The sequence below is a fragment of the Symsagittifera roscoffensis genome, chromosome 10 (assembly GCF_963678635.1).
Source record: "Symsagittifera roscoffensis chromosome 10, txSymRosc1.1, whole genome shotgun sequence".
NCBI lineage: Eukaryota > Metazoa > Xenacoelomorpha > Acoela > Convolutidae > Symsagittifera > Symsagittifera roscoffensis.
In genome coordinates, this window is record NC_087071.1 from 9,034,827 (window position 1) to 9,048,231 (window position 13,405).

The following is a 13,405-nucleotide window of genomic DNA, read 5'->3' on the forward strand; positions in this document are numbered from 1 at the left end:
ATAAGCATTACAATGGGGTATTGGGTTTAGTGCTAGGTAGTGTGTATATGCGTCGACTATGACCATTATATATGAATTTCCTTCTGAGGATGGTGATACTGGTCCTTTTGTATCAAATGAAATTCTGTGATTGAAGTAAAGACTTTGTCCTTTAAAATCTTGTATTTCTGCAATTTGTTTTTGGTTTGGGTATGGTTTGTTTAATTGGCATGTTATGCAATCTTTGCATAATACTTTAATCAAAATTGGTGCATTTGGAAAGTAAAAATTTTGAATGAAAATGGAGTATGTTTTTTTCTGATCCTGAGTGTCCTTTAGTGTGTAATGAATGGGAAGTATGAAAAGGTATAAGTATCATACTTAAAGGTAGACAGAGTACTTTGAAATCAAATGTTTGTTATTCCAAAATATCTGTATTCTCGTTGATAGGTTTTATTAAATTTTCTGAAATATTTAAGAAGGTTTTTATTTCCTAGAATGGTGATATCGGCTTTAATTGGTTTGGTTTTATGTTTGTGCCAAGATTTTAATTGTCTAATAACTGTCAAGGTTTTCGATGTTTTTGTAATAATTCAAGTGTTATTTTTTCTGTTAATGGGAGGAAAATGTTTTCAATTTCTATTTTGGATAGAGGTATTGTATCTAGATGGTCATGGAGGTTAGACGTGGTTTATTGTATATTTTGAGTCATTATTTGGTGGGCCTGATGAATTTTTATAACCAGTTAGGTTTTCTTTTTCTATAAAAGGGAATAGATTTGTTTTGTTTGGCTTTTGTTTGATTGGTTTTTGTTGTGTATTGTTTTTACTTCATGATGAATATGGTATTGGTTTAAATGTAGATGTTCCTAATAGATCTACTTTGTAATGATTGTTTTGACAATCGAGATGTAGTGGAAAATGTTGTAGATTATTAGTCTCTGATTGGTCTATGTCAGTTTTTACTGCATATTTGCCTTGTAATCTTGGTGAAGTTTAATCTTTTGCAAGGAAAAACCTAATATTGTGTGGTATTTCGACTGTTGTTTTCCTTGTTAATAATGCAGGTGGTGAATTTCCACTAAAAGTATTGGGTAGTGCGAGATTTTTTCCTGCTGTCCGAACTATGTGTAAGTTTGGGAACTTCATTAAAATTAGTTGAAATCTGTAAACTCTTTGGTTTGGGCTTGATTTTTGTGTAAAAAGGAAAAATATGGGTTTATGATCTGTAAATAAAACTGTTGGATTTTTTGATCCAAGTATTAAAAATTAATATTCTGTGAGTGTATATATATTATGGCTGTGCATTCTCTCATAAGGGTAGAGAGTCTAAGTTCAGCTAGTGTGAATAGTCTAGAAATTGCTGAAATGAGGTTCATTTTATTTGTTCCGTTATGAGATTGTAATAATGCTGCACCGATGCCAAAGTTAGAGGCGTCTCACATGGCATTAAATGGTTGGTCTGGATCTGGAATAGGATTTGATATTTGTTCAGTGAGAAGAGTTTTGATTTCTTCAAATCGTGTTTGATGTTCTGTTGTCCATTCAAAATTATTCTTTTGTCTAAGGATGTTGTAGAATGGTCTTAAGTATAGCTGCATTTTATATATGTTTTCAGTTATGAAGTTTGACATTCCAAGAAATTCTTGTATTTTCTTTTAATTGGACGGTGGTTGAAGTTTTTGGATTGCATCTATGCGAGATTTTTAATGGAGTAATAGTGTTTCTTTCTATAATCTGTCCAAGAAATTTTACACGTGTTAGAAAAAAATGTGATTTATCCGGGCTGCTTTCATGTTTTCGTGTAGTAATATTTGATGATATTTTTCTAAGACAGTGAACATTTCGTCTTTTGTTTGTGATTGCATAAAAACATCGTCTAAGTATGTGATTGCATTTTTATTGAGTATGAGTGTTCGGAAAATTTTACTCATAAATGCTGAGAATGCTGCTGGTCCTATGGAAATTCCCTAGAATAATCTATTTAATTCATATTGCTGATTTCCAATAACGAATTGTGTTAATCGTCGTGATTATTCATCTAACGGCATTTGATTATATGTACTATTCATATCTGCTGTTGTGAAATATTTACCTTTTATTTTTGTGAGAATTACTTGAATTGGTACAATAGGCCAATTACATTTAGATGCATCAATGAGTGAACTGAGGTTAGATGCATCAATGAGTGAATTGAGGTATCTTGCACTTAAAATTATTTTTAATGATTCTCTTTTTGCTAAAATGATAATGTGGTTTATAATTATGTTACCTTTTGGCTGTTCTTCTTTATTTACTGGAGAAATGATTTCATATTGTTCTAGTAAGTCCAGTAATCGGTTAACTTTGTCTTGTAAGTGAATTGGGACTTTTCTTGCTCGTTGTTTTTTGAAAACTGCATCAGGTTTTAGAGGTAAATGTAGTGGTGAATTTTTATTTTCCAACAGCAAATTTAGATGTTGCGTAAACTTTTGGGTATTTCAATAGTAAATCAGCTAATTGTTCAAATTCTTTTTGTGTTATCGAGTGTTGAAAATTGAGATGGTTAGGAGTTTTTGCTGTTCTTCTGTGTTTTTTGATATTTGAAATGTTAGTTTAAAGTAAGGTGTTTTCGTGAAATAGTGTGTTTCGTTTTTCATTGCTTATTATATTATTTATCGATAATTCTTCGTCAAGAATTGTTGATTGACATATATCTAATAGTTGTAAAATGTTATTATACGCTACTTCCTTTGCGGGAGAAGTTGTTGCGTTAATTTCACAATAACCTAAGAATCCTAGAGGTAGGGTTATTTTATATGGAGAATTGTTCTATACATGTAAGGAAATCATGTCATATACATGTTATATACATGTAAGGAGTTTGAATTTTTTATGTATTTGATAGATGAAATTGTTACTCGGAAAATTTTTTGAATTGGTCTGAATTCAAGGTCAGACATATAGAGATGTTGTTTATTTTGTTCTTTATCGTATTGGTGAACTTGTTTGATTGAGAAGTTATAAATATAACCTGCTAGTGGTTTCAGGTGTTTTCGTTCCTGATTGTATATAGGTTAAAATTTGGAGAAGAATGGTGGTTGTTTGTTTATTCTTTGAAAAAATGTTAAAGCTGTGTTTTTCATTCTTAAGTATTTATCTTTTATATGGATTCTGCTGTTTAAGATATTTACAGTTGGTTTATATTTAGTAATAAATGGAATTTCAATTATATCATGTTTAATATCTGTGATATGGAAGGTTTGCTTAAATGGTTTGCTCAAAAATTTATTCTGTTCCATTGTTCGAGTGGGAACAAGGACAAATTGGATTTTTCCATAATTTGTTAAGATTGATCCTTGTTCTGTGCTAGCCTGCTTGTTGTTTTGAAAGGTATTAATTTTGGATGTAAAATTTTTATTTCATTCCAAGTGGGGATGTTAATGATGTTTGATTCCGCTTCGGAATCTAATAAAAAATCTATTTCAAGGTCTGGTGTTTGAAATTCTTTGCATTTTGGACTTTCTAAAAGGAGTGGGATTGTCTAAATTTTTTCTTTTGGTAACTGCGTTTCTTTAGGTATAATTTGGTAAATGTTATTTGTGCTTGAACATTCTGTGGGTTTTTCTTCTGTTACTTCTTCTATTTTTTCTATTGTCTTGATGCTTAATTCTTGTATAATAATTTAAGAGGAAGTGACCATAATTTTGATAGATATGGGAATGTATTGGTTGTTCGTATATAATAGGTTCGTAGTCATTTTCAACATGTATCATGTTAATTGAAATTGTATTGTCTGTGTCACTTTCACTGTCTGTGGATTCGCAATTTATGTGATTTAATTGCAATTCTGTGCTTTCGGTATTATCAATACCAGGGGGGTCTGGTTGATTTTCTTCAGTTGTTTGTACTTGATTGATTTGCCTTTGATGTTTAGGTGTACTGCTTCTATAATTTTATTGTGAATTTTGATAACGTGTGTTCTTCCTATGTGGTGATTGAGAGTAGTTTCTTGGTCTGTTGTTATAACTTGAATTTCTGTTCTGTGAATTGTCGCGTGATCTATTTTGATAGCTATTATGTTTTGATCTTTGATAGTTTGATCTGTTGTTAGAATAATCGCGTGATCTATGTTTTTGATATTTATGATTTCGATCATTTGAATAGTTTCTATTGCTATCGTTGGAATAATTTCTATTTCTATTATAAGAGGAGTTTCTAGATCGATTATTTGAATAATATCTATTTCTAGAATATGAATGGGAACTGGTATCAAACGAAAATTCAGGTCGGTTTGAATTTGATCTTGAATAATTATTTCGACACTGATTATGTCGACTGTTTGATCGACTATATCTGTTTTGTGAGAAATTTCGTGAATTTCTTTGGTTTGGTAATCGTCGTCGATAATTTGGATTTTAAGGTGATTGTTGTCTAGAGTAATTTGAATTATTTGGAAGTGGTTTTCCTGAACTATTATTATTATGAATGTTTTTGTTGGGTAAATTTCGATCTTTTTTCATGTACTGATGAAATGATTTATTTGGTTCTCTATATTTTTGTGGTTTATTTTGATTGTCTTGTTGTTTTTGTCTGCCTTCGGCAATGCTGTGTCCGTATCTTCGGCAATAATTGCACCATTTTTTGATTGATGGTTTACCTTTAAAATTTGGGTTTTTCTCGTATATGTTTAAGATTTCAGTGATTTTTTCAGATAATTCTGTACCGGAGTCATGAATATTGTTTATTTGTGAAGTAGTGGTTTGTATGTTGTTGACATATTGTAGCTTTAGGTTTTCTGTTTCATCTAAAACTATAGTGATTTCAGCTTGTTCTAGTTTATCTACTAGTTTCCTAAAGTCTAAATCTGGTTCTCGGATTGAGGAAGGATGTGATGCTCTCTTTTTTATTGCCATTTTTCGTAATTGAGTTTTTAGTCATCATTAAGATCTGTCATCTTGGTATATTTTATAATCATGGGTATTGAGTGAATATGCTTTTCGGTCTAATGTTTCAATTCTTACTGCGAGTTGTTTAATTGTTTCATTTGGTAGTCTACGACTTTCATTGCACAAAACTCTTTGATGTTGTTTGTTTCTTTCAGAATCAAACATTTTTGAGAAATCTTGTGTGAATCTTTTTCAATCTGATTTTTTTTCTATAGGTAAAACTGAAAACCATTTTTGGGCTGCGCCGTCAAGGGGTTTGGATTAAGACTGTGAGTCTATGTATCCAATTTCGATGAAGCGGCGTATTTACTGGTTCAGGTCCTATATTTAAAATTAATTTTGCTATGACTGCATTTAGATAATCTGTATTTCATCTGCATTTCATCTGCGTTTCATCTGTATTTTGTGGTCTAAAATTTTTTCTTGCTTGTGCTATAAGATCAACATTATGAACAAAATAATCGATTATGAACCATGCTAAGATTTTTTGTAAATCGTGTTTAACGTGTTGTTATTTCGTTACGAGTTAGATTTTCACTGATTGCATTTGAAAATTTTGAAAATACATGTAATTCTTGGCGTACGGTTGTATGTCGAGACTTTTGAGTTGGTGAATCGCCTTGAGGTTCTTTCAATTCTAATATAGATAAATAACTATAGATAAGTGAAAATACATCGTTTGTGAATATTGAATTTGCTCTTTGTGAGTTATGATGTTGTATATTTTTATGTGTTCTGTAAAAACTTGAAAGTTTAATATCTACGTCATCAGTTTGAATGAGATATTTGTCATGAAATGCGTTTGGTGAACTGATCTCTATTGTGTAGATTCCATATTGTGATGAGAGACTACATATGCCTTTGAGATAGTGGTCAAGAAGTTGTCTTTTTATTTTTACATCGGGAAATTCTTTTGTGCATGGACGATCTCCTTTTTCGAATAAATTTACGATTAAATTTTGGCAAAATTGTACCTGTCCTCGAGCTTCAGCTTGTGGATGTGTCAAAAATGGGAGTGTTGAATCTTGTAGGTTTTCTTCATTTCGAATCATTTTTGTGTTTTATCGCTGTTAGCGTGTAATTTTCAATGTGTCTTATTGGTTGATTCCAATTGTACAGACGTATTGGGTTGTTTGTATAACAATTTTTTCTTCTACGTTTTCCTTTTATTGATGCTGGTGACGTGGTTTCTGAGTCAGAAAAATGTATTTGATCGTCAATTTGATAGTTTTTATTTATTGAGTCTCTTTAATTGTGGAGTTCTTGTATTGCGGTTGTTTCTGATTCTGAGCGTTTCTTAGTTTTGAAAATCGTTTCCTAATAATTTGTTTTTGTTTGTTAATAATTTTCTTTCTTAGTGTTTGTCTTTTTGTTCTTATGTATCCTATTGTTTGTCTGTGTGGTGTGATTACGAGGTCGTATATTTCGTCGTTAATTAAACAGTTGTAATATAATTGTTTGTTTGTTTCCTAAATTGTCTCTCGACATAAGGTTTAGGCTGATGGATGCAATTTTGGGGTTAGTGATTTTTAGTGTCTTAAACTGATACCGCTTACGATTTTTTGTGGTTAGCTTAACTTGGGGCGTATTTTGTCGGGTTGGAGAGAAAAGCATATATCGATTCGTGAGAATGATCTTTACTTTCTCGTGATTAATTCTAAGTTAAGATAGACTTACTTAATCTTACTTAGGGGTTGTGATTTGTGATCAAGGGTTGGAGAATATTAAATCGATCCACAAGGTTCAGGTATAATTAGAACGCAAGCAGTTCGTTAGATACTATTTTATGACTTACTAAGTTTAAGTGTTTTAGCCTGGGTCATTTAGCAGGAAGGGGATCAAGTGAAGGATGAGTAACCGAAGTTCTTCACTGTTTATCCTAATTAGAATGGTTAGTTTTTTGAAAATTTTCTGTTAATTCTGGGTCTTTAATAAGGGTTGGGTAGTGAATCGACGTTTGAGGTCGTTAGACACTAATTAATATGGGAGGGGGAGAACAAAATTGTTCTATTTGATCCAAGGATAAGCCTTGATGATCAGAAATTTAGATTTAGTTTAATTTAATTTAAAGATCCAAGGGAAGCCTTGATGATCTGTTATTTTAAATGAAATTGCCTCGATAGTTTATCGATAAAAGGTTAAGTTAAAAAGCTAAGTTTTTAGTTTTGATGATTGTTTGTTTTTGAGATTTGCTGTTATGTTTTAGGTGATGAAGCTAGGATGATGGGATGATTTGTATATATTTACAATTTATGCTTTATGCTTACTAATTTTTGTACTTTTATATTCAATAAATATTTTTATAAGATGTTTTTAATTTACAGCTGACTTAACAAGGAGAACGATTAGTGTTGTTTTTATCGGTCGTTATTGTATAATTATTAGGTTTAGCGCCATGAAAGGTTATTGAAGATTTCTTCAAAATTTTATGTCAGTAAATGTAAACTTAATTTTACTGCTGGAAGTATTCTAAATATAAAAGTTTGATCTGGTTTTTGTACAATCATGAACTCGATTGGTAGATTTCTTTCTAGTCGTACGTCGTCTCTTGTTCGAGGTCTTTTTCCAATACCGGGTAGTTCTCGTATTGTTCGGAATATTGGATCTGATCTATTGAGTCGTAGAGACATTTCTACTAAGTTTTTGTCATTTAACATTTTCAAAATGTTCTTTTGTCTAAGTCTAATCCATTTTTTCTAAATCTAGGTTAGTTAAGGTCTGTTTGAGACTTCTGGTCGCACCAGATGAGTTATGACTCATAGAGTAATTCCAGATAAGGTACACCGATAATAAATTCTAGTTTAGATCTGGTTCTAATATAGTATTCGTCTGCTTACTGACGAGTATGAATACGCGGTTGTACAAATACAGAACGCACTCCTTAATTTGTTTACATTGAATTGAGTTGTAATTGGCGTATTTTTAACAGCCATTTCCATGAAAGACACGAGGTCATGAAATTCTTATTCCCGTCATAATATCGGGCGTTTTTAGCGTGTTATGGCTGCCTGGATAAAAGTGAATGCAAATCGGAGTTCCTATTTTAATAAAAGCAATTATTATTATAAATCCATGGAATGGGTATTTTGAGACGCTACAGAAAGTTCACATTTTTACCGGTGCTACTTTGATAGAGTGTCGAAAAAAGACCCTCGAAAAAGCAACTATGAAAGACAGGTCCCGATGTATTTCGAATGTAATAATTGGAAAACTAATTTGTGTATAAATATTCATTACAAAAACAGTCAGAAGTGTTCAGATTTAATATCGTAATTACTATTTGTTTATATCAAGAATTTGCTCGTTTCAACTTATTTTACGATTAAGCAACCATAAATGGGTTAACTTATTTGTCATCAAAAATTCAATTTTATTTTTTTTTGAAAAGTTTTCCACAAAATTAGTTTGAAACAATACTGTGACACCTCTCTGATAAAAGGCTACTCCCAGAGTTTGATTGGGAAACGGCTACGGACTTAATTTTTGGCAATTATCCTTTCCCTTCTGTTTTATAGGGCTCAATTCAAATAACAGGTTGTAGAAATTTTCCTTGCATAAGCAGCTACTCCCTAATTTTGCCCAGGAAAGTGCTATGGGCTTAGGTAAAGTTTGGAAAACTTGACTTTCTTATTTACACAAGCAAAGCTTGTGTTATAGTTTGATCTCTCTTTTTTTCAGCCTAAGTCGCAAATATTGTTGCGACGCAAATATTGTTGCGATGAAATTTGTTCATTTTGAAAGGGTTCATTTTAGCCAAAAACCAGCTATTAAGTACAGCGAAGGATATTAACACAGACTATTATATTAAAAATATCACTTTAGCTTCAAGGTATCATGGATCTGTAGCGTAGAGGTAAGGAAGGAGAGTGGCAACAAAATAAGAGGATTCGAACTTGGGTAGGGTCGGATGTTTTTAATGAACTTTTTCGTATACTAGTTAAAATGCGTTTTGGTGTCATAATTGGCTTGCGTCATAATTGACTGGTGTCGCTTAGCAATTATGTAGACTCATAATTGGTGTGCGTCACTTAAGAATTTTGAAGACTCAATGTTTTACTCATTCCGTTTTTCCCAGTAGCGTTATCGGTCGTAGTTTTGCTTGTGTATGCGAAGTGCAACTTTGCTCCTGTGTAAAACTGTCGGTCACAATATTTAATTGCAATGAGAAAGTCTTATTTGTTTTTTCTTACTTTTTGGGTATATGCAAACTGATCACTTGTTTTCTCTCGGAGTTTCTTTGTTCACTTGCCTCGTTGGCGCAAAAATATCAATTCTAGACTAAAATTACGGTTGACTAAGAAATTTCCTGCTTTGGACTAGATTTTTGCCTCTAATTGTTCAAAGTATTATCTGCTTTCTAGTTTTAATTGTTATAGCCTAACAAATTTTCTTTTGAAACAGGAATTCTGGCTAATATCAAGCTGAAGCGAGTCCCACTGGACCAAGTGATCCAAGACCCAAACGCACAAAAACGCGACCAGAAAGTGACTGGAAATGAGCAATTTGTGAACCATGCCAGAACACAAGCCAGAAAGGAGGCCGTCATTGCATCGAAGGCGTTCAAAGAGAAAGTCAAAGGCACGATATACTTCTTAAAAACAGTTGAAAAGTTTTCAAAAACCATTCTTGTATAAATTTCATGGACTATTCTTATAAAACTTTTAGAAATAAGTCTTGTAAGAACTTCAGGGAAAATATCTTTTGAAATTTTCAGGTATTATTCCTGTTAGTCAACGTCATAAAATGGGCAGGTCTGGAAAGATTTCCATTATAAGTATGAACTTACTAAAGTAGATAAATACCTTTGCAAAAGGCATCGCAAGGGTATTGCAATCGGGTACTTTTTCCCTGTAAATGACTTTTATCACAGGATGACTCAAACTGCTGCTCATATCCAAATTTGTATTTTCGTCCAATGACTGCGACTTATTTTTAAGCATGACTGCGTTTTAATTTTCATTTTTTTTATGGTTGTATATTTAGGTATTGCGATTTCAGTATATCAGTTTTTCTCTTTTTTCCTTAATTCGGCTTGAAAAGTTTTGGCTTATAATATATCGGCTTGGCGGCCTCGTTTCCAGTCATTTGATGAGCAAAAGAAAGATGTTGTCGGAATGTTTTGAGGCGGGACTCAAAAACTTTGTTTGACTCTTTCAAGTTTTTTTTGTGAAATTAATATTTGGGGCTTACGAAATCAGACGACAAGCATATCAAACGATCAGAAAATAACGGAACTTAGACGATAATTTGCGGCGCGCAAATTGCGTGAAACTTTTTTACAGACTTAATTTAATTTTTGATTCAGTAATTGCTGGTTGTCCCTACAGTTCTTGTTGTCTAAATTCACAAAGAATTTTCGTCTAAATTCCGGTTTTTTACGGTCGTCTAATTTGCGTGTCCAATTTCCTAAGCCTCGTGTCGTATCGCAAGTGGTGCGAAGCTCCGCTTAACTTCTGTGTATATGAATGATTTTCTATTGTTTGGTTTCACAGTTTATCATGCCACTTTTTAATCGTTGGTTGAACCAATTTAGTGAAAAAAAAGGTTGTATTGGCTATCATTGGTAATTTTATAAAGTAAACTAGTTTTTTCCTTGGTAATTTTTGGTCAAAATGGTTTCCCTTTGTGATTGTAGGAACAAAAATGAAGCAGATTCAGAACGAATTAGCCGAATTGTGTGAAATTGCATTGGGAGCGAAGGACGAATCAGGCGAACACTACGGAAGAGGAATGCGAGCGAATGCGATGAGTAATGAGCTGAACAAATTGCAACAACAGGAAGAAGACACTGTTTATGAAGATGAGTTTAATTACGTTCTAAGTGCTAGATACAGAACGCGAATAATTGAAAGTTGCAGAAGAACGTGATTGTGTGTTTTATTATTTGAAAGAGCAAAAATGACTTGTTTCAAAAATATCTATTCAAAAGTTATGTTTTCAGGCTAGTTTATGTCGCATCCGAGTTTCAAGTTTGGATGCAGAAGTTAATCAAAATCATCAGATTGCTCTTTCATCAATTTCGTAGTCTAAAATTTTCGCAAATTTGAATAATTAGAATTCAATTGGCTTCGAGTGACCCAGTTTTCTCAAAATGGGTTTGTGTTAGCAAAAAAGAGCCTGCTATAAAAGGTTCTTGAGATTCGTAGAGCTTCGAAATTCTATGTGTAATGTTTTTTGACATTGCTTCAAAATTTTGCAGTAGATAAAAAATTAAATAATTTAGCTGCGATTTTTTCTGGATGCTACCTAACTGTACAATCCAAATTGCGCCTTTTTGTAAACCTCGTGGTTGATAATGGAGTTCATGTGAATGCTAACGAAGGTAATAATTTAGCTATCGTAATTTATCAACTTTTTTGCTCTGTATCTACAGATTGATTGCCTCGAGGACATAATCTAGAAGATAAAAACTTCAAATTGAAAATAGCGCAAAAAATGTGCTACGCTTTTACTTTTGAAAATAAATTTCCAGTTTAAGAATTCCCAGTGGAATAAAAACTCGAGTGACCCAATTTTCTCAAAATGGGTTTGTGTTAGCAAAAAAGAGCCAGTTATAAAAGGTCCTTGAGATTCGTAGAGCTTCGAAATTCTATGTGTAATGTTTTTTGACACTGCTTCAAAATTTTGCAGTAGATTTTTTTTTAGTTCATTACCACTTTCTGTCTGTTAGTTATGTAAAAGATTTGCATCGGTTAATTTGTACCATCCTTGTTTTTGAGTTTTTAGCCCGTGCTTCAAAAGGGTTTGTTTTTGGCTCGAAATATCGGATTTTGCGTTCAAAATGAATGTTTCTTACTCTAGAAAAGCCAGTTCTCATTTTTTTTTGTTTGAACCGTTTGCTTTGAAAATTTTGTCTGAGGTTTTTAAGGATTTTGTCAACAATGATTACTTTTTGCTTTTTAGTTTTTTTTTCAAAAAGTTATTCAAGCAGAGTTTAATATTTTGAGGTTCAATTTTTAACAAATTCCTTTGCTTTATGAAAAACACATCGCTCTCCAATATTAAATTGGAAATGGCGCCAAAAGATGTGAAATGACCTAGTTCGAGAAATGTACTTGTAAGAATTCTGGAATAAAAAATCGTCTATAGATCCAGTTTTTTTTTCTGATTGGGCTTCGGTTTTTCATCAAAATATGTCAATAGTATAATATTCTAGAATATTTAAAATTTTTAAATTTTTGACATCTCAAGAAAATTCTGGACGTTCAAGGCCATGCTGTAATAATCAGTTGTTTTCTAGGTTTGTCATCAATTGGCTATTGGTTTTTTTAACTTGATTTTAAGTGCAACAGACACACAACCAGGATTGAAATTTATCAACAATCTAAATTTTCGAGTATTTTGATACCAAGTTCCGAAATTGTTTGGTAGCTTGAAATTTTTACGACATATTTCTTCAGCTGGAAAGCAAATCTTGCGAACGGAGGTCTGTGCAAATTTTGAGGGCGTAGTTACTGTTTCGTAATTTTTCTAAATATCAATATAATGCAGGCAGTTGCTTTCTCGGCATGTTTTTTTAAGCGTAATGAACGTACTGAGTACTCTTATATAGGTCTTGCTGATTTTTTTTTTCAGTAAATGGTCTTGAAATTTGTTCACGCTCAATTTTGTTTTTTCGCGTTTTGACCTGTGATTACTTTTTAAATTCAGTGCATTTCTTTTCTTAAAAGGAAAGCAAACTCCACTATCGTATAGCAAAATTGTAAAGGTCACGAAAAACGTGATCGACTTCTAATTTCGAAAATGGAAATTGGTTATCAGAATTCCCAGCGAAATGAAAGTTTTACCTTTTGATCTAGTTTTCTCAAAATGGGTTAATTTTAACATTAAGGTGTCCATCATAAATTGTTCTACAAATTCAAAGAGCTTTAAGGACATCTATTTTTTTTCTTCGAAATTCAAAAGCTAAGATTTTTGAAAAAACAAGTAGTTTTTTTCAGTTTCCTTGCGTTCAGTACTCTATTCCAACTTTCAGTTGGCTATGTTTCTTTAAAATATTTTCAGTTATTGGATATTTCTTCAAAATACTTTTGATTTTATGAATCGTCTAGTTTTTCGGTCGACAAGCTCGCCATGCTTTGTTTGGGAATCGCAAGCGGTGCGAATCTCAGCTTCGCCTCTGTTAATTATCCTTATTGCGCTAGCGAACGTAGTGCATTAGTATGGCTCTATTTTTTCAAATTAACTTTCAAAAAAAGGTGCTCATTGGCTGTCACTTTTCCTAAATCACTATTTGTAGTATTGAAAATTTCTTTTTTTATCTGCTTTTTTGTGGCTAGTGTTTGACGTTCAGTCTGCGTCCGTGGTTGAGAGGGAAGGGCGGAGGACGCTTAATTTCTTGTTCGAATCCGGCACGTAGCAAAAGTTAATGTTTCGAAGCTTATGTCAACTTTTTTATTGCAATTAATAGAGCTGCTTTTTTGTCGCTTTTCCACTGTTTGCGATGCAAAGCTTCGGCTCTGTGTAAAAGTGTCCTTTTAAAATTACTTCAAATAAAAC

At 32.4% G+C, this 13,405-nt stretch overlaps 1 protein-coding gene across 1 annotated transcript in view; it reads left to right on the forward strand.

Moving 5' to 3' along the window:
* The window catches only part of LOC134855191 (uncharacterized), a 623,579-nt gene that overhangs the window by 608,294 nt on the left and 1,880 nt on the right, over window positions 1–13,405 (forward strand). Inside the window, exons 3-4 of the mRNA XM_063871635.1 lie at window positions 9,308–9,484; window positions 10,542–10,704. Coding sequence (XP_063727705.1) covers window positions 9,308–9,484; window positions 10,542–10,704 — 340 coding nt within the window. The remainder of the gene's footprint in view (window positions 1–9,307; window positions 9,485–10,541; window positions 10,705–13,405) is intronic.